This window comes from Callithrix jacchus, chromosome 15, assembly GCF_049354715.1.
Source record: "Callithrix jacchus isolate 240 chromosome 15, calJac240_pri, whole genome shotgun sequence".
NCBI lineage: Eukaryota > Metazoa > Chordata > Mammalia > Primates > Cebidae > Callithrix > Callithrix jacchus.
This window is the reverse complement of record NC_133516.1, coordinates 78,619,269-78,642,511: the sequence shown is the minus strand read 5'-3', so window position 1 is coordinate 78,642,511 and position 23,243 is coordinate 78,619,269. Positions and strand designations below refer to the sequence as shown.

Genomic DNA, 23,243 nt, shown 5'->3' with positions numbered 1-23,243 from the left:
GTTAGAATAGAAATATTGCCAATATACCTGTCCAAGAAGTCATCATTTCCTAACTCTCCAATTAATTCAGGAGAGTAGGGGAGACAGAGGCCACTAGAGCAGGAGGGGAACTGAGCAGGCCAGGAGCTGAGATGGAGGTAGCTGAGTGGAAGGAGAAAGCAGAATAGGTTGACTGACAGCAGAATACCCTCTGGGAACCTTGTGTTTCATCTTTTATTCACTGGCTTCAGGCCCTAGTTTCTAACCTGAACAAATTCTCTCCAAATGGACTTACTAAATACACTCTCTGGTGCAGGCTTTTCTTTTCTGTAGTGTCTCTCTGCATTAGCAAACTAACCCATGACCTATGTTATTAGATAAGTCAGAGAAAAATATCTGGATCTGGGAGTTGTCATGAAGCTCTTCATGCCAGAGGGTTCACTTTGAAGGGTAGTCAGGGCTTGAGCAGACTGGGAGGAGGGACAAGGGCATTTCAGGGCTCTTAGACCAGTGAAGAAGGCTGGAGAGGGCAGAACTTGCTCTCAGCATCAACAAGTAAACCATCTGACTGATTCATAAGAACACAAGGTAAGGCTGGAAAGCTAGGTTTGTTTATTAGCAATAAGGTCAACTTCAGGTTTGAAAACAACTGTTTTCCTTTTTAAAAAATAAGGCCCTCTTGTCTTCCAGCCTTGGCCCCACAAAGAAGGTAGGAAGGAAGAACCCAATGAAAAAACATTCCTTAAGGAAACAGGAAATACTTAGGAGAGAGAATAAACTCCAGTATACATTAAAAACACACAAATCAGACTAATTGAAAGCTGTGGGCATCAGTTCCTGGGGAGAGAAGGGAGGGGGAGTCCAACAGAAAAAGGAGAGAGCCTGTGGACCCGGGGAGGACAGCCTTTGGAGGAGGCCCTGGAAATTCTTGTTCTTCAGGATTCACAACAGACCTGGGTTCCTCAATCCAATGGTGTCAGGTGATGAGAGTGGAGAAAGGTAAGGAGACGAGAGGAAAGAATATAGAAGCACCAGATGTAGAATCCTGGACATACTTCACATTTAGCTTAGATTTGAATTCCCAAGAACCCAGACCTCTGAGATCACTCTTAACTAAAGCCTCCCAGCCTGACTCTGTTCTCCCTCACTAGGACCGTCAGCACCTTCCACTCCGTAGATTCCTGGCCACTGGACTCCTCGGATCTTACTGCAACAAATAGATACATCATAGACTCAGTCTCACGGAAACAAAACCTAAAATCAAAAGAAAAAGGCAGGATCTTCCTTTTATGCTTGTTGTCTTAGTTTTATTCTAATTCCCTTTAGTTTGTAGGCCAGAAAATGGACTAAAATTTGTGATTTGGGCTATTGGAAAATATATTATCTGGCAAAGAACTTAACATCCAGAAAATATTTAGAACTTTTACCAATCTATAATCAAAAGTTAATTAACTCAGTTTTTTTAAAAGGGCAAAAGACTTAAAAAGACATTCTACAAAAAAGTAGATATACAAATGGTCAATAAGCATTTGAAAATGTTGTCACCATCATGAGTCATCGGGAAAATACAACTTAAAACCATAATGAGATAGCAGTTCACACCCACTAGCATGGCTAAAATTAAATAGAACGATAATGGCAAATGTTGGTGGGGATGTAGAGCAACCGGAGCTTGAATACATTGCTACTGGGAATGTCAGATATTACAATCATTTTGAGAAACTCTGATGGTTCCCTTATAAAGTTAAACATACACCTACCCTATGACCTATATATAATTCCACCCCTAGTTATTATGCAAGAGCAATGAAAACCTGTGTCCACAGAAAGACATGTATAAGAACTTTCACATCAACCTTATTCATATTAGCCAAACACTAGAAACAACCCAAGAGTTCTTTAGCAGGAGAGTGGATAAACAAGTTGTGCCATATCTGTACAATGGTACTCTACTCAGCCATAGCAAGGAATGAGCTACTGGTACATACAGCAACATGGATGAATGTTGATACAACATGTTGAACAAAAGAAGCCAGAAGTTGAAAAACAATATTCTGTATAATTTCATTCATATGAAATTTAAGAATAGGCAAAACTACATCTATGATGATAGAAATCAGAAAGTGATACCTAGTTGTGGGTTGAGGAGGGGAGAAATGGATACATGTAGGCTCCCTAGGGGGATGGAAAGCTCTATAGTTTATTTTTGGCGATGACTACACGGGTGCATAAAATTGTCAAGACTCAGAACTGAATGCTTAAAATATGTGTATTTTATATGTAAATTATGCTTTAGTTTTTAAAATACAGTAATGAAAAAGATATTTACAGGCCTAGTTCTATAAAAGCCTACTTATACTTTAAATTATGCTTTTTTTTTTTTTTTTTTTTAAGAAACAGGGTCTCTGTCACCCAGGCTGGAGCGCAGTGGCATAATAATAGCTCACTGCAACCTTGAACTCCTGGGCTCAAGTGGTTCTCCTGCCTCAGCCTCCCAAGTTGCTAGGACAACAGGTGCATGCCACCATGCCTGGCTAATTTATTATTATTTGCTTTGTACAGAGAGGGTCTCACTGCATTGACCAGGCTGGTCTTGAACTCCTGGCCTCAAGTGATCCTCCTACCTTGGCTTTTCAAAGCACTGGGATTATAGGCACAAACCACTGCAGCCAGGCTAAATTATCTTTTATAAATAATCTCTTTAGTCTCCTCAGTCTAACCCCTTTCTTTAGTTAGAGAATGAAGTACTTTTCAAAGATAGGGCTACAACAAAAACCTACTTTGCCTGCCAACCCACTGGTTTCCAGATCCCCCAACTCCCCACAAAAAGTAATACTGGGTTTTCCTGCTGAGCTCAGCAGTTCTCTAAGTTGACCTGAAAAGATGTGGGGTATGAAGTGAGAACCTAGGGCAGTGAGGGTGATACTTTCACAGTTTCCCTACTTCTGCTTCAAAGAGAGCAAGTACAATTTAATCTGTGTCTATTTTGCTTGAAGAAAGGTCTTGCTGTTAGACAAAAAATGAAATTCTGTGATCCAGACAGCAGCCCCTTGTGAGGGGCTGCTTGGCTTTCCCATCCCAGTGTGAATGCCCCCAGCATGGGATATAAGAGCATTGCTCTCACTTGCTTCAATCTATCTTCTGTCTCCCTGTGTTCCTGACGCTTCTGGAGCAGCAGTGTTTGATAATTTGGAAGGTTATGCCACATGGGAGCTGGCATGAGACCCAGAATCATGAAAACCACTCAACTAGAGCCCTGGGATATATGCTTAGATGGCCTGGGCCATCCTGGGAATGTGTGACCTGGAGTGACACTTTCCTCTTCTGAGAAAAGAATATGACAGTACCCATGCTATCATCTTCACAGGGCTGTCATGGGGGTAGCATGAGATAACAGATCTGAAAACCACATTTAACCGTTTTAATTCTGATTCACACAGGTGGAATTATCTAGTTCAGTGCTTCTGAGTTCCTAGTCTGTGGGTGATTGCAGAGATTGTAAAGGAAGTGTAGGATTTCGTCTCCATTTGCAGAGAACTGAGAGCAGACCAGGTGAAGCCATGTGAGTTAAGGTGTAGAGAAACGAACAATTAGCAAGCTGCTATTAGGGCAATGTTTCCATTCATTACATGCTTTAGTATTCATTAGAATCATTACTGCCTTTCAATTGTTTATAATCTGCTTGAATTTCTGGAGGTAATGCTACACATTTATACTTTGTTTAGTCACTATTTTTAGGTGTCAGCCTTTGTAATAAAAGGACAGAATCCTGCACAGAACTCAGGAACCAGAGCAGGACCCCTGGGTTTCATAGGCACCAAGTCTTTAATTGATTATGTAACTTTGGGCCATTCACCAGGCTTTTCTAGCCCTCAGTTTCTGTTTCTGAAATAGATTCACTACTTAATTACTGGGGACCTCTTTAATTATGAAAATTGTTACAGTTACAATTGTGGGATGGTAGAAAAAGTCTTTGAATCAATAGAAGAACTTTGTCCTTCTCTAGCAGGGAAAATCACCTCATCTGTCTATGTGAGAGTCAACTTCCTCTTCTAGAAAATGGACCTGGAGATCTCCACCATGCCTGCCTCACTAAGTTATTGTGAGGACTGAACAGCAAGGAGTATGCAGAAATTTTATAAGCCATAATTCATAATATAAATGTTTGCTCCTGTTCCCTTGCTGTTACTATAGGCATTGAAACACCTAGAGAGCACTCTTGGAGCCATGTATACAAAAGTGCATGGCAGTGTTGCTTCAGTAGTCTAAGGTTGAAGAATCCCAAGGCAGAGAATGATCTGAGGGGTAGATTCATGAATAAGGCTTGGAATCGTGAGCCTTAACCTAACCATCTTTCATGGACCTAGTGAGCCTGTGCTGATGACAGTGGTTCCCTCACAGGTGACAGCAGAGCTAGATGCCTGGAATGAAGACCTGCTTCGGCAGATGAATGACTTCAACACAGAGGACCTAACCCTGGCAGAACAGCGGCTGCAGCGCCACACAGAACGGAAGCTAGCCATGAACAACATGACCTTTGAGGTTATCCAGCAGGGCCAGGATCTGCACCAATACATCATGGAGGTCCAGGCATCAGGTGGGTGACCTCACTCATTCTCCTGGCAGGGGAGATGATGAAAACGAGAATACCAGCTAGCCTGCAAGGAGCACTGCCACATCATTTATTCATTTTATTCCTACAGATACAAAGAACAGGGATTTTTTATTCTTTGTTTTTTTAATAAAAGGAGAGAAACGAGGCCAGGTGTGGTGGCTCATGCCTATAATCCCAACACTTTGGGAGGCTGAGGCGGGTGGATCATTTGAGGTCAGGAGTTCAAGAGCAGCCTGTCCAACATGGTGAAACCACATCTCTACTAAAAATACAAAAATTAGCTAGGTGTGGTGGCAGATGCCTATAATCCCAGCTACTCAGGAGGCTGAGGCAGGAGAATCGCTTCAACATGGGAGATGGAGATTGCAGTGAGCAGAGATCATGCCACTGCACTCTAGCCTGGGCAAAAGAGTGAGATGAAAAAAGAAAAGAAATGGAAGCCATGAGAGCTGAAATAATACCCAAGGTTATCCAGTTAGGTTATGCTAAAGATGGGAATAGGGCCAGGGTTTTCTGGTCTGCAGAGAGAGTGAGAGAACCGATGATGGCAAATAGCACAGATTACTTTGAAAAATGGTGGCCTGGAAAAGCAAACCAGAAGCAGTCAGACATCCATGTGGATTGTACTCACATGTGTAGTGGTTTCCTCTTTTGCTCCCCGACCCCTGCTGCCACCATACATTCTCTAGCCCTATCCTCTGCTCCCAAGCTATCTTCTTGTCTCCTGTTCTTGTTTCTCAGTCTCCTCAATTTTTAATCACTGGTCTGTGGGTGAATATAAGCAGTTCTAACAAAAATTTATGACAAGATCATATAATTGTATAACTTCTCAGAAAAACACAGCTGAGTTACTCAGATTTAACTTCTTTTCTTGCTCAAGATTTATTCAAAATTTATCTAACAAATGAGTGAGTCCACTCCCCAAGTCAGCCTTTGATGTTAGGATGAGAGAGCACCATGGTGATCCTGAGAACTGCTGATCCAGAGGAAAAGAAGTCACATGGCTGGTCACATCCCAGGGGAGTGCTAGAGCCCAGATCTCTACCTTCCATCCATTCCCCTGCCCTCCTACCTGGGTCCTTGTTGGCTCAGGTTCCTCACTGTCCAGCACGAGGTACACAAGAGCTAAAGCCATCAATTCTAAAACATAGTTGGGCCATGTTTCTGCTTATCCCGAAGGATATGGAAATCCTGAGATTGTCAGGGGGACCTTAGCGGTTTTACTGAACTTAAGTATTGTGTTTCTTTCAATGACCTGAAAGAGTAAAAACCAGCATTCAAAGGGACTTCACTCCTAACCAGAGGAGAGACAGTCTAGTAAGTTCTGTTCACTTTTTTCAGCGTAGTCTGTCCTTGAATTTTCATCTGTGCTGTGAACAGACTGCCTCTGAGACCCAGGCCTGTTGATAGGCAGCTGAAACTCAGGCCTATTAACAAGTATGCAGCTGGTGCTCTATATAGTCCCAGGAAGGGCTACTCACCTTGCAGTCTGTCTGGGGACATTTTTTAAATGACAGTGCCCAGGCCCCATGCCCTGCTATTCTGATTTAACTACCTCTAAATGGAACTTGGGCAACAGCAAACAGCTCCTAAGGTGATTCAACTGTGTGCTCAGGGCCAAGAACCACTGCTTTTAATCATGGCAATTAAACCACAGCAGCCGACATCTGTGGAATGACCCAGACAGTGGCTCCCAAAATGTGATTCCCAGATCAGCAGCATTAGCATCACCTGAGGATGTTTGAAATGCAAGTTCAAGGGCCCATTCCTGAACCCATTACATCAGAATCTCCTAACATTGTTCTTTCCTCACTATGGAATTATCTAAATGTTTGCTGAGATTCCTTTGCTGTCGCTATAGGCATTGAAACAGAGCATGCCCTTAAAGCTGTGTACACAAGAGTAGATGGCAATGTTACTTAAATAGTCTAAGGGTCAAAGAATTCCAAAGCAAAGCTGGTGTGAGGGGTGGATTCGTGAATAAGGCCGTGTTGCTTTAATAGTCTAAGGGAGAGCAGAGTGTGGCCCAGCAATCTGTGGTTTGATTAGCCCTTCAAGTGATTTTATGCACCACTGACCTGGCATGTCTGGGCCCAGCAGCACCAGCATCACTTGGGGGCAGATTAGAAATGCAAAATTATTGGCCTTATCCCAGACTTGTGAATCTGAACATACATGTTAACAAAATCTCCAGGTAAATCATGTGTGCATTAAAATTTGGGAGTCAGTGTTCTAGGACACGGATTGTACCTTATTAGGGAAGTAGGGGAAACCGCAATCCTTTCTCTGTGATTGGGAATGTTACCTGGACTTGGGATCTAGACCCATGGCTTGCCCTCATGGTGCTCTCTGTGGCTGTCTATGTAGCTACGACTGGGAACCATAAGAGAATGCAGACACAGTATCTAGCAGAGAGACGGGCAGAGAAGCTATGCAGGCATGCTCATCCTTCATCCCTCATGGTGGTTGTGTCTAGCAGGAAGAGGAGCCTTGTCTGCCTAGAAACCTGCAGCACTTACTACCAGGGTGCTGACGTGACCATGGGCAAGCCAACCTCTGTCCCAAGAGCCAAGTATCCATAGTAACAGAAACACTGTCGGGAGCTGGAAGTTCCTGAAGACTGCTTATGACTGAGGTGGGCTGAGCTTGGCATCCACTTAAACCATGAGGGCTGAGTGGGTGAAAACACCCCAGGCATATGGGCTGCCCACCCCCACAATATCCTGTTCTACAAATAAGCTTTGTTAGAAGAGGTTTGATGGGCCTCTTCTGTGCCTCTTACTGAGACTGGCTGTTCTCCTGCTCCTACCAGAGCTACCTGTTCAGTCTGGCATAGCCTATGAGGCTTTCAAGAGAGTGAATCCAGGGGTTTTAGGAATGCTCACTCCCTGTCTTATGGCTGAATGCCTGGTTCTGCAGCGGAGGCATCTAACTCATCTCTGGGCTCAGAGAAATGGAGGGTAGATTCACACCAGAGCTGGAGGGTGGGAATGGGGTAAGGGGTAAGTACCTTTTCTCTCTCTTTAGACTTTAGTTTCTTCTTCTGTCTAGTATGTTAGGCCTTGATTCTTAAGGTTCCCTCTAGTTCTCACTTTCCTTAATTCAGCCTAACTGCCCTCATGGGTCACGTCAGCACCCTGGTAGTAAGTGGGCTTAGAGTGGGCCTTGTCCCCCAATGGCTAAGGAATGTAAGACTTCAGAGACACAGGACTGAGGCAATAAATGGCTTGGGCATTTATAGTCTTTGTTTAATGGACTGTATTTGGACTAAAGGTAAAATAAACTGTTGTCTTAGAAAAAAGACAATTAGCAATATTAAGACTTTTTTTTGGTATTTAGTTCTTCATGCTAAATTAAGGGCAGGGCTTATGCTTTGATTTTATAGTAGCAAATGGAAGTAGGGAATTTTTGTATGCTGCTTTTCAAAGGTGAAGGTTATGATGTTGAGCCAGGCTTTACTAAATCCCTCTGGTGTGCCCACAACTCTAACCAAAGCAACAGCCTTTGCTTAACTTAACATTAGTCACAGGAACAGGGTAAATAGGAACAGCTTCTTAATTTGCTCATTGTTCTTTCCTCACTATGGAATCATCTATTTGAGCCTCAAGTTGTGAGGTGGTAGATTTTGCTGAAAGAAGTTGGGGGAAATACGCTGGCTGAATTCAAGGTCCAGTTCCACCAGCAACTAGCAGTCTGATTTTGGAAGTCCCTTTTCTTTCTCTCTAGACTTTAGTTTCTTCTTCTGTCTCGTGTGGCAGGCCTTGATTCCTAAGGTTCCCTCCAGTTCTTACTTTCCATAATTCAGCCTAACTGCCCTCACTGACCAGGACATACTTCTTCTCTCCCATGAGAGCTGACCATGTGACTGTTACACTTGACTTCAGGAATAAAACAAGAGCGACGTGTACCCTATGGATATGTTGTTTTTGCGATTTACTCAAAGCATCAAATTCTCTCTTTATACGAGGTTTGCAAGTGAAATAAATATCTCTGGAGTCCGTGGTCATGATGCTTAAAATTTACTTTGCCTGAGAAGAGCCCAACCTCTACATTTAAAAATAAATAAATTCTTAAACTAAGTTTTGTAAGGATCACTCTTCCCCTTGAACCTAGAGGCTAGAACACAAAATCAGGAGGAAATCCTGGGTTGAAATCCCAGCCTCACCTCTTAGGACCTGTACATGTTCTTGTACATGTTCGCCAGTCTCTGAAAAGTAGTGATCATCAGAATCCTTACCACATAGGGTCATGTGAGGATGAAGTGGGATAACATGGGAGGGTGGAAAGGGTTCAGTGAAGCTTGACAACTAGTATATTCTAGCACATGCTGCATTCTGTTGAAGTTATTTGGGTTTGAAGTTACTAGTTTTTCTAGTAGCATGAGGGTAGGATTCTTTCTTCCTTCTTTACATTCCCAGCATCTAGCAGAGCCAGTGTCTTGTGCCTAACAAGTTCTCAATAGTAATGTTTGCTGAATTAATCAAGAATGAACATCAGTGTGGGTGGAACAGATGTAGGTAAAAATAATGGAACACAAAAAATTTTACTAGTGTCAAAAAGGAAAGAAAAAAGATCTGTGTGTGTCTGTGTGTGTGTGTGTGTGTGTGTGTGTGTTTCCAAAATGGAAGCTACTCTGGGGTTAATAGGAATGTGGATCTTGCAGGGCTGAGAGGAGGGGAAGAAGCAGCCTTGATGTAAAACAGTGATTCTTAACCTGGCTGTAGATTGAGAATCACCTGGGGAACTTCTTAAAAATACCAGTGTCTGGGCCCCATCCCTCAGGGAGTCTTAGTTAATTGGTCTGGAATGGGCCCAGATTTTTTTAAACTTCCCAAGTGATTTTAAGGTACAACCAGAGTTGAGAACACTGATCTAAAAACCTCATTAACGAACTTAGTGATTTCTGAACTGTTAGGTAGAGGTAGTGACACAGAAAGAGGAATGCAGAGAGGAAGAGAAAAGAGAAAAGAAGATGTTCTGTATCCAAGGCAGATACCAATAGTTAAAGAGCACAGTTTTTGGAAACATGTTACAAGTAGGGGCAGCATAGCCAGAAATATCTGAATCTTACTCTAGACCACAGTCACCTCTCTCCTTGAGGAAATTAAAGTGGTACCCCCATCTGGCAACAAAGGAACGCAAACTAAGGCTTATTGTTAGCTGTAACTTTGAGCCCTAAACAAACAGCAATGAAGAGCATTCTGCTGAGTGTAGCAGAAGCTGTATCTGTTTCCCCATGTTTCTGGCTATTTTACCATCTTATCCAGTGGTTCATAATCTTGGATCCATGTTGGAATCACCCCTGGAGCTTTAAGACTTACTAACAGCTGGGACCCAGCCACAGAGATTCTGATGTTATTGGTCTGGGGTGTGGTCAGGATGTGGCGATTTTTAAAAAAATTCTCCAGCTGATACTTGGGAGGCTGAGGCAGGAGAGTCACTTGAACCTGGGAGGCAGAGGTTGCAGTGAGCCGAGATTGCACCATTGCACTCCAGCCTGGGTGACACAGCAAAACTCAGTCTCAAAAAAAAAAAAAAAATTATTCAGCTGAATCTAATGTGAGCCAGGAGGAAAGTACCTAAGAGAGTTAGTCTAACAGCATTATCGTTTCCAATGATATACAGTAGGCAAGTATATAAACACCTGTCAGTAAGATTTTATATTTACATTTCGTACAAGCCATTCAGTAGTTCCATCAGCAAAGTGTATTCATTACAATTTCTCAGAGGGAGAGGAAAAAGTGAGAAAATGAATATTTGAGCCTACTGGATATTAGGCACTGTATACATTAAATATCACATAGTTCTCACAACATCCTGAAAAGTCCTCGTTGTGATTTCCATTTTACAGACAAGGAAACTCAGGCTCAGAGAGGGGAAGGAGCCCAGAGTCTCACCATTCACAGCATGCAGAGCAAACTTAAGCCTGTTCTTCCCCCAAGCTCTTAGGTACTTTCCTCCACAGCATATGACCTTAGTTCTCTAAAGAGGCTCATTTGTTCATTGATTAGGTATTTATTGGGTGATATGAGTGAAGCATTGTGCTAAGGCTTAAAGAGGCAGAGATGGATAAGACTGACATGGCCCTAGCATCAGAAGTCCAGCTTTCCTGGGACAACATGGGCAAGTTAATAAGGAACTAACATCAATGGAAGTGTTCTGACTGGGGTATGGGGCCAGGAAATTGTGGGGGCACAACAGAAAGAAGTCTCAGTAGAACTTTTTAAGAAGAGCCTGACAAGTGATTTCATCACAAATATATCCACTACTTGATGGAAAGAGAAAACATGTCTTTTCGCGGGTCTGATAGCCTCTAAGAAAAACAAATAGATATATCATTAGATTGAGAGTGGTAATGTCAACACAACTAAACTGCCTGCTGCTGATTGACAGATACTTACTATTTGATGGGCTTTGACTGGGACTCGTATCAATGTGTTTGGGGGCAGTGGGAGAGGGGATAATTTCTATTCTTCTAGGTGTGGCTGGAATAACTCTTCGTGCTCCTTGCATTTATTCCGTCCACAACATGATATGTTGCTAAGGAGTGCAGAGGTGCAATAAGCATTGTCTTCATCCATTTTATTTTCCTACATTCATCTCACATAAAACAACATCAAATTAGATGGATGAAAACGCAGGGAATGACTCTCAGGACATGCTGGGAGCCTGCCCTGGATGGCGTCCTGAGTAGGTGGCTATCCTCTTTGATAAGTAATGTAGTGTGGCAGAGGTGAGCCATGAGGCTCACTTAGAAAGACATTTTGCCCAAGCCCAGCATCCTGAACACCAGAGACACATGCAGAATGAATATGAGCTGCAACAAATCCACACTGAGACTGGAAGTGAGGAAGAGCGTCTGCTTCTGTAGATGGATCTTAAATTGCATTTCCAGAAAGCAAAGATAAGGGTCAGGGGTCATCGTACTCTGCCAGGCACTGCAGAGGTAGACATTTTTGTATTCCTACTTTTTATTTCAGTCGAGGCGATGCTCTACCTCATCCCCTTGGTAACTAAAAATAGTAACTGGAAGGAGTTGGCTGCCAAAAGAACAAGCCGTTCTTTTCTGTCTCCCACAGATATTTCAGGAGCTGGGACTTGGAATTATGAAACAGACACAAAAAATAAACATGAAAAGATACTGAAATTATTACCATGTAACACCAGAAAAAAAAGTGTTCCCACTCTCCCATATTGTCCTTATATAAAACACTATTTTTGCCTCCAGAGATGAATTTCCCTTAGCATGTACAGACTTTTCTTATACTCCCCCGACTATATGCTGCAGGTGTGTTGGTGGTGGCAGTGATGCATTTCTGATGGTGTAAGTTAGAGTGATGAGGAAATCTCCTAAAGGGGATTTATTTTTTAGGTAGCTATATGTTGAGATTGGCAGGCTCCCTATGGAAGTACACTACCTTTTTGGTGACTTATTTGCTGGACTTTTGAGTCTGAACCCCATCATTGGTTGGGATCTTATTCTTCAGCATCCTAGACAAAGTGCCAGCATCAGGACCAAAGCTGCATTGGGTCTAGATTGTTGGATGAGGAGCCAGGGAAAGGATTTGGACAGAACTAAGAAGTTGCAGAGCCAGGTGGACTCAGGGATCAGAATAAGCAAGCAGTCCAGAGTTAGGACCTTCCCAGAGCTAAGGATCTAAGCAAGGCTGAATAAGAAACATGTAGACAATCCAAATCAAGAAACAACATGGGTCACAACTTGCAACAAGTCAGAGAGAGTTAGAAACAGAGAGCGTATGAATGTAAGAAGGCAGAAAGTTGAACGTTTAAGGTGAGAGTCAGGAGTCAGGAAAGCCACAGGTCGTCTAAGGAACAATGATCTATATTTATTGTGTGCCATGTATACACAGTAGTATGTGTGTATGTGAGATACTTTACATGAATCCTCTCATTTAATACCACAAGTTTAGGAGGTAGGTAGGTATGTAAATTCATATTTTACATATGAGAAAATTGAGGCTTCTGAGAGTCTAGGTAGCTTACCCAAGGTCAGGATTCCAACTCAGGACTGTTCCAAAGCTAGTACACTTTCATATAGTCTTTGAGAGCCAAGTAAGGAATCAAAGCTAGTATACTTTTCATGTAGTTTTTGAGAGCCAAGTAAGAAATCAAATTCAAGTTACCAGTGAAGAGAATGACTTTGATTACTAAAGCAGTTCCTTTGCTCTCTCTGTTTGTTTATTTCCGAGGCAGAAATTCATTTGATGAAGGCTACCTTAGGCCTGCTGGTGATAATGTATAAGTAGGAGAACTGGCAGGGTGAAGAGAGGAAGTGTGTGTGCGCACCTGTGCTCATGAATTGGGAAAAGTATACAGGAAAAGTAAGACAAGGAGGTAAACAAGTGGGGCCGCAGCTTCTGGCTGGCATATATTGACTCAAGGCTTTCATTGTAGGTTAGATGGTTGACAGTTTATTAATGTTGGATGTTTATACATAAACATTGGGAACACTTGTCAGTGACTGACTGAGCTTACTCTAATTATAAATCAGTAGAAAAACAATGAGCAAACGCGCCTTGTGTGGGCACAACTTCAACATGAAGCTTTTTTTAAATGAATAAGCTCTCATTATCCTCATGGTATTGCTGGGTTATATTTATTAGGTGTGTTTGTCTGAGTTTTATAAATAATATATGAGAGCTAGCATATATTTCTAAAAATTCCTTTTTTAGAGGACCTAAGTAGTTGGCTAATAAAATCACCACTGTACCTGTGCAACACTTGCAGGGAATTTAAAAGGAATTTTAAAAAATCACTATTGTACATCTACTCTCATTGGAGTGAACTTACCATCTAATGATAAATTATATCTGACCAGCTAAAAAAAAGTGTGTTGTTGGCAGAAGTACTGAGACAGTGTTTTGGTTTGGTTTCTGTTTTCCAATATGATTTAGAGGCTTGTTTGTGAATATTCTGGGTGTTGGCAAATCCCCCAGCAGGAATTGCTGGGTGCTTTCATGTCTAGGGATGAACCTCTAGATAACTCTAATTTCTGTTGATGATAAGGAACTGATCAGCTGTTGAAAAGGAATTCTTAAGCAAAGGATTAATTAATACAAAAGAGATGTCATAATCTTAGTATCCCAAACAAGGGCCCATTGTGGTACCCAGTTTCACAGAGGAATGTTTAGAGTTTGGAATTCCAGTTTTCTTTTACATATTGAAGGAAATGTAGCCTTCATGGTACTAGCTGGTTTTTAATTATTTACATGTTTTTAAATCAGGAATTGAGTTGATCTGTGAAAAGGACATTGATCTGGCAGCCCAGGTACAAGAGTTACTGGAATTTCTCCATGAGAAGCAGCATGAATTGGAGCTCAATGCAGAGCAAACTCATAAGCGGCTAGAGCAGTGCCTCCAATTACGGCACCTCCAGGCTGAAGTCAAACAGGTAAGCCCTGGCCTTCTTCCTTCAGCATGGGCTTCTCAGCCAGCTGAGCCTGACCTTGGACCTACTCCTGGTATGAAGTAGGGCATACAGAGCCACTGGTCCCCCTTTAAGTAACCAGCACTTCAAAAATAGGTAAATTAAGGACTGCTTGTATTAGTTTCTGAAAGCTTGGCTGCAGTAACAAATAAACCCAATGACGCGATAGCCCAAAGAACAAATGCATGATTTATCTGTTATATAACAATCCATTCCAGAGTTGTCCTCAGTCACTGAATCTATTCTTTCTTTCTGCCCTCAATCCTGTCAAGCACTCCATGGGAAATATACAAATCATTTATCAATATACATATATAGGCTATAGAGTCAGGCTAATTAATTTGGGGCACCTGTGTGCCTGAAACATAGTTAATATTCAATAACTAGTAGCAATTACCATCACTGTTTTCAAAGTGTGTATGAATATTATAGGAAAGTTTTCTCACCATATTAAAGTTGATTTCAGAAAGAAAAAGTAACTTATCTGATGAAGCATTATGCTAGACATTTTATCCAAAGACATACCTAGATCTCTAGGAGTCTGTGGGAACATACACACAATGACCAAGCAGGCCAGGCATGGTGGCTCATGCCTGTAATCCCAACACTTTGGGAAGCCAAAGCAAGAGAATCACTTGAGGCCAGGAATTTGAGACCAACCTAGGCAACATGGTAAGACACCACAAAAAATTTTCAGTATTAGCCGAATGTGGTGGTGCATGCTCCTGGTCCCAGCTAATTGGGAGGCAAAGGAAGAAGGAACTCTTGAGTCTAGGAGTTTGAAGATGCAATGGGCTATGATCATGTCACTGCACTCCAGCCTAGATGACAATGAAAGATCCCGTTTCAAAAAAAACAAAAAGTACACATATGAAGAACAGATAGCCAGGCGCGGTGGCTCACGCCTGTAATCCCAGCACTTTGGGAGGCTGAGGCGGGTGGATCACGAGGTCAAGAGATCAAGACCATCCTCCTGGTCAACATGGTGAAACCCCGTCTCTACTAAAAATACAAAAAAGTAGCTGGGCACGGTGGCATGTGCCTGTAATCCCAGCTACTCAGGAGGCTGAGGCAGGAGAATTGCCTGAACCCAGGAGGTGGAGGTTGCAGTGAGCTGAGATCACGGTGTTGCACTCCAGCCTGGGTAACAAGAGCGAAACTCCGTCTCAAAAAAAAAAAAAAAAAAGAACAGACTAAGTGGTAATTGTTTTAATTACTATTTGGACCATGTGGGAGGGTGCATTAAAGAAGTAAAATTATAATAATAGTTCCATTTGTTGAGTGCTGTGGGCCTGTTATACACATCTTCATCAGTCTTCACAACTGTTCTCTGAAGTAGACTTTATTCCCATTTTATAGATTAGGCCACTGAAGCTTAGGAGGTCAACAGACCATGGTCACCCTGAGGAGAGAGCATTCCACCGCTTTCCACGGGTCACGGAGGGCTTCCCATCACTCCTGTGGTTGCCCCTTTCTGCCGCACTCTACCATCCTAAGCAGAGAAACATCTTTCCTTTAAACATTTTTTTTTCTTGTCTGTACCAGCTGCTAGAGCTTTTACCTATTTTCTTCAGAAAACCATACCTCTCCATGCTGGCACTTTTAGAATTAAGCCTACTGATTTAGCATGAGGGCCAAAACCATTTTATTTTGTTTAATTGTTGCTTGATTCCTTATAGTAAGGATATTCTTTGCTTTAATGTCTATGTCTTAGTTATCATATTGTTATTTGTTATAATGAAAAAACTATTTTCTCCACTCCCCATCTCTTCCAATCAGTGTTGAGCCACAGCCCACCCACGCCATGCTAAAGATCTGTATTGAGCACAGATTAAATTCCTGAGCCTTAAGCAAGGTGGGGTTACAGTGCTGCCCTCCAGGTTGTTTCTGCTTAATGACACTGGGATCACATCTGAGTCTCCAGAGAGAACTGTTATTTTAAGGGCTTGGTGGAAATCCTAGCAGGCCCAGAACAGTAATGAGCATGCACATTCTGCAACTTAGTAGTTGAGATTGGACTTTGTTTTCATATGAGAAGTACTTTCTCATTTATGATCTCATTTTAAGAGAACATACCCATGGGGAGAAGTGGTGTTATGCTTGCTTTTCAAATGAGGAAACTAAGGTACCATAGGATGAGTGCTCCCCAAGGATTCTTGACTAGTTAGCTGAAACTTTAGCCCAGGCCCTCCTAAATCCAAGGTCCTAAAGTTTGCCTCTTCTGGCCACAAGTCTTGCCATGTGGTCCTAGGAGAAATAAAAGCCCTCCAACATTATGTGAAGTGAAATGAGCCAGGCACAGAAAGACAAATATCACATGCATGTGGGGGCCAAAAAAGCTGATCTCATAGAAGTAGATGGTGGAGTAGTGGCTATCAGGAGTAGAGAAGGGTAGAAAGGAGGGGAGGATAAAGAGAGGTTGGTTAATGGGCACAGAATTACAGTTAGGAGGAATATGTTCTAGTGTGGTATAGTACAGTAGGGTGACCATAGTTAACAACGATTTATTGTTCATTTCAAAAATAGCTAAAAAAAGGAATTTGAATGTTTCCAACACAAATAAATAAGGTGATAATTATCCCAGTTACAATGTGCACTGCACATTGTGTATCTGTAGCAAAATATCACGTTTCTCATAAATATGTACAATTATGTTTATCAATTCAAAATTTAAAAATAAAGAAAAAATAAAATAAAGAAAAAAATCCCTCTAACTGAACGGTCTGAGGTTTTCCTGACCGCAGCAGTACCATTTCTGAGAAGACAGGAGCAGGCATGGCCTAAGCTTGATGGAGAGGGTGGTACCTGTCTGAGGTCAGCAGGGCTCCAGCAAGTCATCGGAGTCCTCTGTTGCTCCTACTTGGTAGTTCCCATCAATGGAAGGTGGTAGGAATGACCATCTGAACAAAACAGATAACAGAAAAATCATTCCTATTTGACTTTGAAATGAAATATATTAATTTGCTTTTGTTCTTGGTTTTTATTTTTCTCCAGCATCAGTGGTAGAGTCAACTCCCTAATTCTCTTTTCCTTGGCTGATATTAAAATAGAAATATATTCATTCTCCAGCTACACATTCTGTATAGGAGGAGACTGGGCTGATGATAAGTATTTTTTCAAATGGGGAACTAGACTGTCTCTATATAAATAATCTGGGGTGGACTAATATCTATATACTTTCCCATTTATAATTTCATGAATGGGAAGACAAAAAGGAATTCTTTTGTGGGGGTGGGAAAATTCCTTATCCCTACCATGATAAAAATGACACACCGTAGGATTGTAGTTCAGGACTACAAAGTTGCTCAAATCAGATTCTCAGGAAACCTACCAAACCCTTTGCAAAGGGCAGTGGCCCTCGAGGTGCTAAGGGACTGCTGCTTGGTTAAGCCACCATGCCTCATTAGACAGACTTGTTTTCCTTGTCAGTGTAGGCCCTTTCCTTAGGGAGTCCTCTGATCCAGTTTCAGAGAAGACACTTGTGTTTGATGGAAATTGGTGGAGCAGGAAATATTGATTTGGAAGCTGTTGACTCTTGGAAAAAGGGAGTTAATTTAGATGTCAGTATTGATCAGTGAGGCTAAATTTAGACAGTAGCTTGAGAGTCTCTTTTGAATGTAGTCTCAAAAAAGAAAGAAAGAAAAGGACACCTTAATTGAGATACCATTAACAGGGGCAGAAAGGAAGAGGACAATAATGGATTATGATACAACTACGTCATTAGAGGTCATAGATTAAAGGTTTAAATTTGATCATGGCTCCTCATAACCTTAAGTGTAGTTTTACCAAAATTATGTTAAACTGAAGCACTGAAAAGCAAGGCATAGATATTAAACTAAAAATTATGTTCATGGACTCAGAACAAATGAAACTGATTGATGCAACTGATTTTCTTTCTGAGGGTTTATGTAGGACTTTATATCAAACACCCCTAGAGAAATGGTGGACCTTGAAGGAAAACCACTCCATAATTACAGACCATGGTGCAGATCCCTAGACCACACAATGCCAAATTATTCTCCAAACCCCACAGAAGGCTCTGATAGCTACCGGGAAAATTACTACTCTGGTGAAGATGACCTCACATCTATTAGATAATTCAGAAAGATTTGAAAGACCTATCTAATGAGGATAAAACTAAATGAACTTCCATATGTGTTCCTGCAAAGTAGTGCATTTAGCGGAAAATAAGCTAAAATGGATTTATAAAATGTTGTGTCTCTAAGCTATGAGGAAATAAGTTATATTGATTTGATTACTAAAGACATTGGCTTAATTTGCTTCTTTGCACCAAATGCTGGCCAAAATTTGCATACAATCAAGATGGACATTTAAGACAAAGGAGAAAATATCAGCCTGTCCTCATTTTCCTGTGGAGAATAGTGTGTTTGGTTCTGTTGACTGAATATTAAAGAGAGGAATTGTAGTAGATCCAAAAGAGTGGCAGCCAACAGGACAAGAACCATCCTTTTGTTTCAAAATGGAGATAATTAAGAGGACATATGGCCACAATCTATAAAACCGTGAAGGATGAACATGTGCAGTCTCATGGACCACGGATTTTTAGAACTAAGCAACACTGGACATATGACGGGCTCCCTGCTACCATCTGAAGAGCTGATTATTTTTCCCGTGGCTAGAGTTTCAGAAACAACTATGCCTTGTGATAAATCATCTACAATAGCGGTCCTTAGAGTCAGTTGCCTTAAGTACAGCCTCATAGCTTTGCTGTAGGTATGACCTTGAGAACATAGCCATCTATGGGTGGCTTCCCAGCCTACATAGTTACAAGGCTCAGTCTGCCCAGCTTAAATGGCATCACCATTTGTGGACATCCACATCCACTTACTCAAATCCAGTCTTCTGACTTGGACTTAGCTGAACTTCCCTGGCCTGAAGAAGCAATAGATCTGCATGTGCAGTTCCCCCCTCAAGCTCAGACTGAGCTGAACTCTTTTATTCCTAGCTCTTAAGTCTCTAAGCAGTGATATTCTTTCAGTCCTTCATTTCTACATAACTGATTTTCTTGGATACCCTATGGATATAGGGGCACTCTTTGGGTTTTGAAAGAAGTGTAGAATGTTAGAGCTGGAAATTATCTTTAAAGATCATCTAGCCCATTGGGTAAATTGTTGCCTAAAATGATTGATCAATGTCAATATTCATTTTATGGTTTGAAAAATAATTTTACATTAATTATTTTCTTTTCTCTTTACCTGGTGCCTTATATAAGGAAAGTGTTCATATTTTACAGATGAGAAAACTGAGCCTTAGGGAGCTTAAATGATATTTGCAAGGTCACACAGCTCAAGATTAGTAGAATCAGCATTTTCTCATTTTAATTATGATATTTATTAACTTGCACGCATTTGTATGCACACAGAAGAATAACTAGCCAGTTTTGTGAACCTGGAAGATGACAAACAGTAGTAATGGAAAATTATACCAACAAGGGTTATCAGTGATCCGAGTAAAAGAATAATGATAACAAAGCAGCTAAGGAAGCTACATCACATCAGAATATGCCAATAAGCTCATACAGATTCTGGAATAAATCTCTCTTCTCATTGAGAGAGGTATAAATAATCACATTATTACCCAGCTTTGCTCCAAACTAAAAATCATCACCAGTACCATCATAATCATCAGACTTTACATTGTACACATTGTTGCATCAACCCTATAATGCATAAAGGGAAGGTACAATTATCCTTATTTTACAGATGACAGAACTGAGGTTCAGAGGGGTTAAGTGATTTTGCCAGGTATGTTAAAAAAAAGCCAGATAATCTGACTCCAAATTTTATGTTATTTCTCTACCGTGCCAGTTCTACTTCTGGGACTGACTCATTCATACGGATCAGTCCCACCCTGGAACTAAGCCATGGATATAAACTACCATGCATTTTTAGCTTCCTAAAGTCAAATCTCCCACTTTAAAGTCCTGGGATGCCTTTTTAAACAGCATTTAGTAAATAAAAATGAACAGGGAAATGATGCAATGTACTTTAAAAAGTAGGTACTGAAACCCATGATGTTTCTAAATGAAAAGCTGGTAAATAGGGATCCCACCACCATAGCTATAACTCATGTTTCCTGTTGGCTGAAACTGGAGAGAAAAATATTCTAACAAAACTGAAGAGGCCCAAAGAGAGTCATATTGTCCCATGGGCGTTGATGTGTGATGTACTTGGAGAAATGGTTTCTCTGACAGCCTCAAATGCATGTTCAGACCAAACCAAATGCAATGAATCATGGCAGAGGGACCTTGTGAGCTCCATTTTCCAAAGAAATGAGGCATTTGGGCATGCAGTCTATGAATGCATGTCCCCAAAGTTACAGGCAACTTTTCAAAAACATTAGTACCTCTAGTCAGCCAGCCACAGTCCACCAGTGACAACAGGGATTTCATGTGAACACTCTGAGCAGTTATTTCTTGTAACTAATTGCTTTACAGATTGGCATTTCATCTACAATCTGCCATCTTGGCCATGAATTAATGTCTCAATCCAAGTAGCCCAGCTTCAGTGGGATTTATGCCCTGACGTTATCTATGTACAATAAGGCACGAGTCATTTTTTGCCCAGAGCTGAAACTTGAGAGGTGCCTATGAGTTATGGAGCATGAGAATGGGCTTGGTATTTTCTAATTGTTTAATGTGAAGAAGCAGAGGGGAGGAAAATCTGAAAGCAAATCTGAAACACATAGTGATGTCTTCTCCTTTGGCATGAGGTGACATATGGGTGGTATTTACTGATCTTGAAATTTCAGAATAGCTTTTATTTCTTCTTTAAGCAAACTCTCAGACTCCCTAATAAGTAGAGTATTTGACAGTGTTCTGGTGACCAGACACCAGGTAGGTTTTCAGAGCCTAACTCTTCCAGTTGCATTATTTGCTCTGACTTTATTAGCTGGATAATTGCCACATCCCCATTTCACCTAGAACTGTCTAGACAGTGTCAGCTGTTTCTTCTTCTATCCTAATAATCTCTTGTTGAGTTTTCTTTCTCCCAGTGCTTGTTAACATCACATAGAAGTTTCATTCAGCCTACCCATGGCTTCTAAATAATGTAGGTCAATTGTATTACAGCTTGCTCCCCCTTTTCTGATCCAGAATATGGGTTATTCCTGTTATTTTGCTTTTCTTTCTCTTGTCTCCTTTTTTGGGTTGTTTACCTACTGAAATTCAAACCTGCCTACTCTTAGTTATTTTGCAAGGTAGAGGAAATCAGACTCACTGCTCAGGTGACCTAGGTATTCTCCATTACTTCAAAAACATTACTACACCACACCCATTATATGCAAAGTATGTGCCAGGTACTCTGAGACTAAAATATGACTAATATATTGTCCCAGACTTCAGGAAGTTTGTGTTCTCAAGAGAGGATGAACCATAGGTTGAAATAACAGAACCAGAAGTCTGTGGTGAATACCATAAAGGTGGTACATACAAAATGATATGCTTGCACTAGATGAAGAAGAGATTGTAAAGATTTGTAACAACAAAGTTGCTGTTACTTGAATGGGACCTTATAAAAAAGAAAAGGATGCCAACAGATGGAATTTATTTATTTATACCATTCTGTGTTCCAGAAAGAAGTTTAGACATCCATACAGTACAACCAGGTTAAGTAATGTTTAAACTAAGTGGGTAAGGAAATTGCGACAGAAGGGTGATGTGGAGCTGGGAATGAAGCTGGTACAAAAAATAAGTACTTCATGGCCCAGGTGCTCAGTAAGATTGGGGGAATTACCATTTTAATTGTGGAGACCCTTCCTGTCTCTCTCCAACAGAAGATAAAAGATAGTAAGCTCTCTCTGACTGAAGTCCCGGTGAAAGGAGTCAACAGCTCTGGGGAAGCTGCGGAAGGCCATTCACCTGTGTGCGTGTCCCATCTCCCTAGGTCCTGGGATGGATCCGCAATGGAGAGTCAATGCTGAACGCCAGCCTGGTCAATGCCAGCTCTTTGTCGGAAGCAGAGCAGCTGCAGCGGGAGCATGAGCAGTTCCAACTGGCCATCGAGGTAACACCCAAATCTGGCTGCACTGTCCTTTCTTCCCCTTTCTGCTCTGTACTTCAGGCAGAGTGAGTCTCAGGTATGGGTGTCCCTTCAGGCAGTGAAGGCTGTACCCCTTCTAGTGGGATGGTCCAGGGAGCCTCATCTTACCCAGGAATTGATGGGGAAGCAAATGCAGGGGTTCATCCCCCAGGGAGGCCTGGTATTAGAATACAAGTATTCACACTTCGTATGAGAATCTTTGTTACATATCTGTACCTTCAACCTTTAAGGCCACTGGTACATTAGTTTTTTTTTCATACATTCTAGATTTGTACCATGTGAGGAAATGTAAAACTAAAAAATTAGAAGTCATTTCCAGTCAAGATCACTCAGGATTGAGGATAAACAAGTGCAAACGTCATTATAAATTAGGATCCTATTTTTAAACCTTAGATTTACATGTAACCCTTAGATATCATGTGTATCTGCCTTTTAACAAGGATCGTGACTGTTGGAGCAGATTGCACTAGATGTAGTCTACCCTGCTGAAAGTAGTTGTTCAATCATGCTGGTAGAACAATATTTAAAAATAAACTGCAACCAGAAGAAGTTAATCAACAGGGACTATTTGGAAGGCTATTTAAAAATAAAACTTCATTTATGGTAATCTAATATAAATTTTGTTTTAAGTACCCTTAACTATCCTTTTTTACTGGGACATTGTCCTTCCCAGAGAGACTTGAACTGATTGCTTTATAGTGGTGTAGGAAAAAGAGTAGGAAATGGGACATGAGAACTATATTAAAAATAAAATAAGTTCATTACCAGTGGGAAAAGAGACAGAATGAGAACTTCGAAGACATTCATTACTTATGGTTCAGTATAGAATTTAACCCACTTTTGAGTGTGTAAGAAATGCAAAGGTTAATACCTTTTACTAAAAAAAAAAAAAGATTGTTAATGAGTCATTTCTACAACAATGATGGCAAACAATAAAATTTTAATTGCCTGTGTCTTTTTATGCAGTAATCCAACTGATTGCTAACCATTTTTAAACTAGTATTGATTGATTGCAGCCATTTAATTTCCTAGAACTATCCTGGGTATATAAACATAGTGTTAAGATGCATGATATTTTCTTAGGAACCATTATTAGTACTACAAGAACTGTCTGGGATTTGAGATTCAAAAACCAACTTTA

The 23,243-nt window shown here is 41.1% G+C and overlaps 1 protein-coding gene across 44 annotated transcripts in view; it reads left to right on the top strand.

Moving 5' to 3' along the window:
• The window catches only part of KALRN (kalirin RhoGEF kinase), a 659,576-nt gene that overhangs the window by 335,586 nt on the left and 300,747 nt on the right, over positions 1-23,243 (top strand). For all 44 annotated transcript variants that reach the window (XM_078351912.1, XM_078351911.1, XM_078351910.1 and 41 more), the window contains 3 exons: positions 4,381-4,576; positions 13,840-14,006; positions 21,947-22,066. In XM_078351912.1, coding sequence (XP_078208038.1) covers positions 4,381-4,576; positions 13,840-14,006; positions 21,947-22,066 — 483 coding nt within the window. The remainder of the gene's footprint in view (positions 1-4,380; positions 4,577-13,839; positions 14,007-21,946; positions 22,067-23,243) is intronic.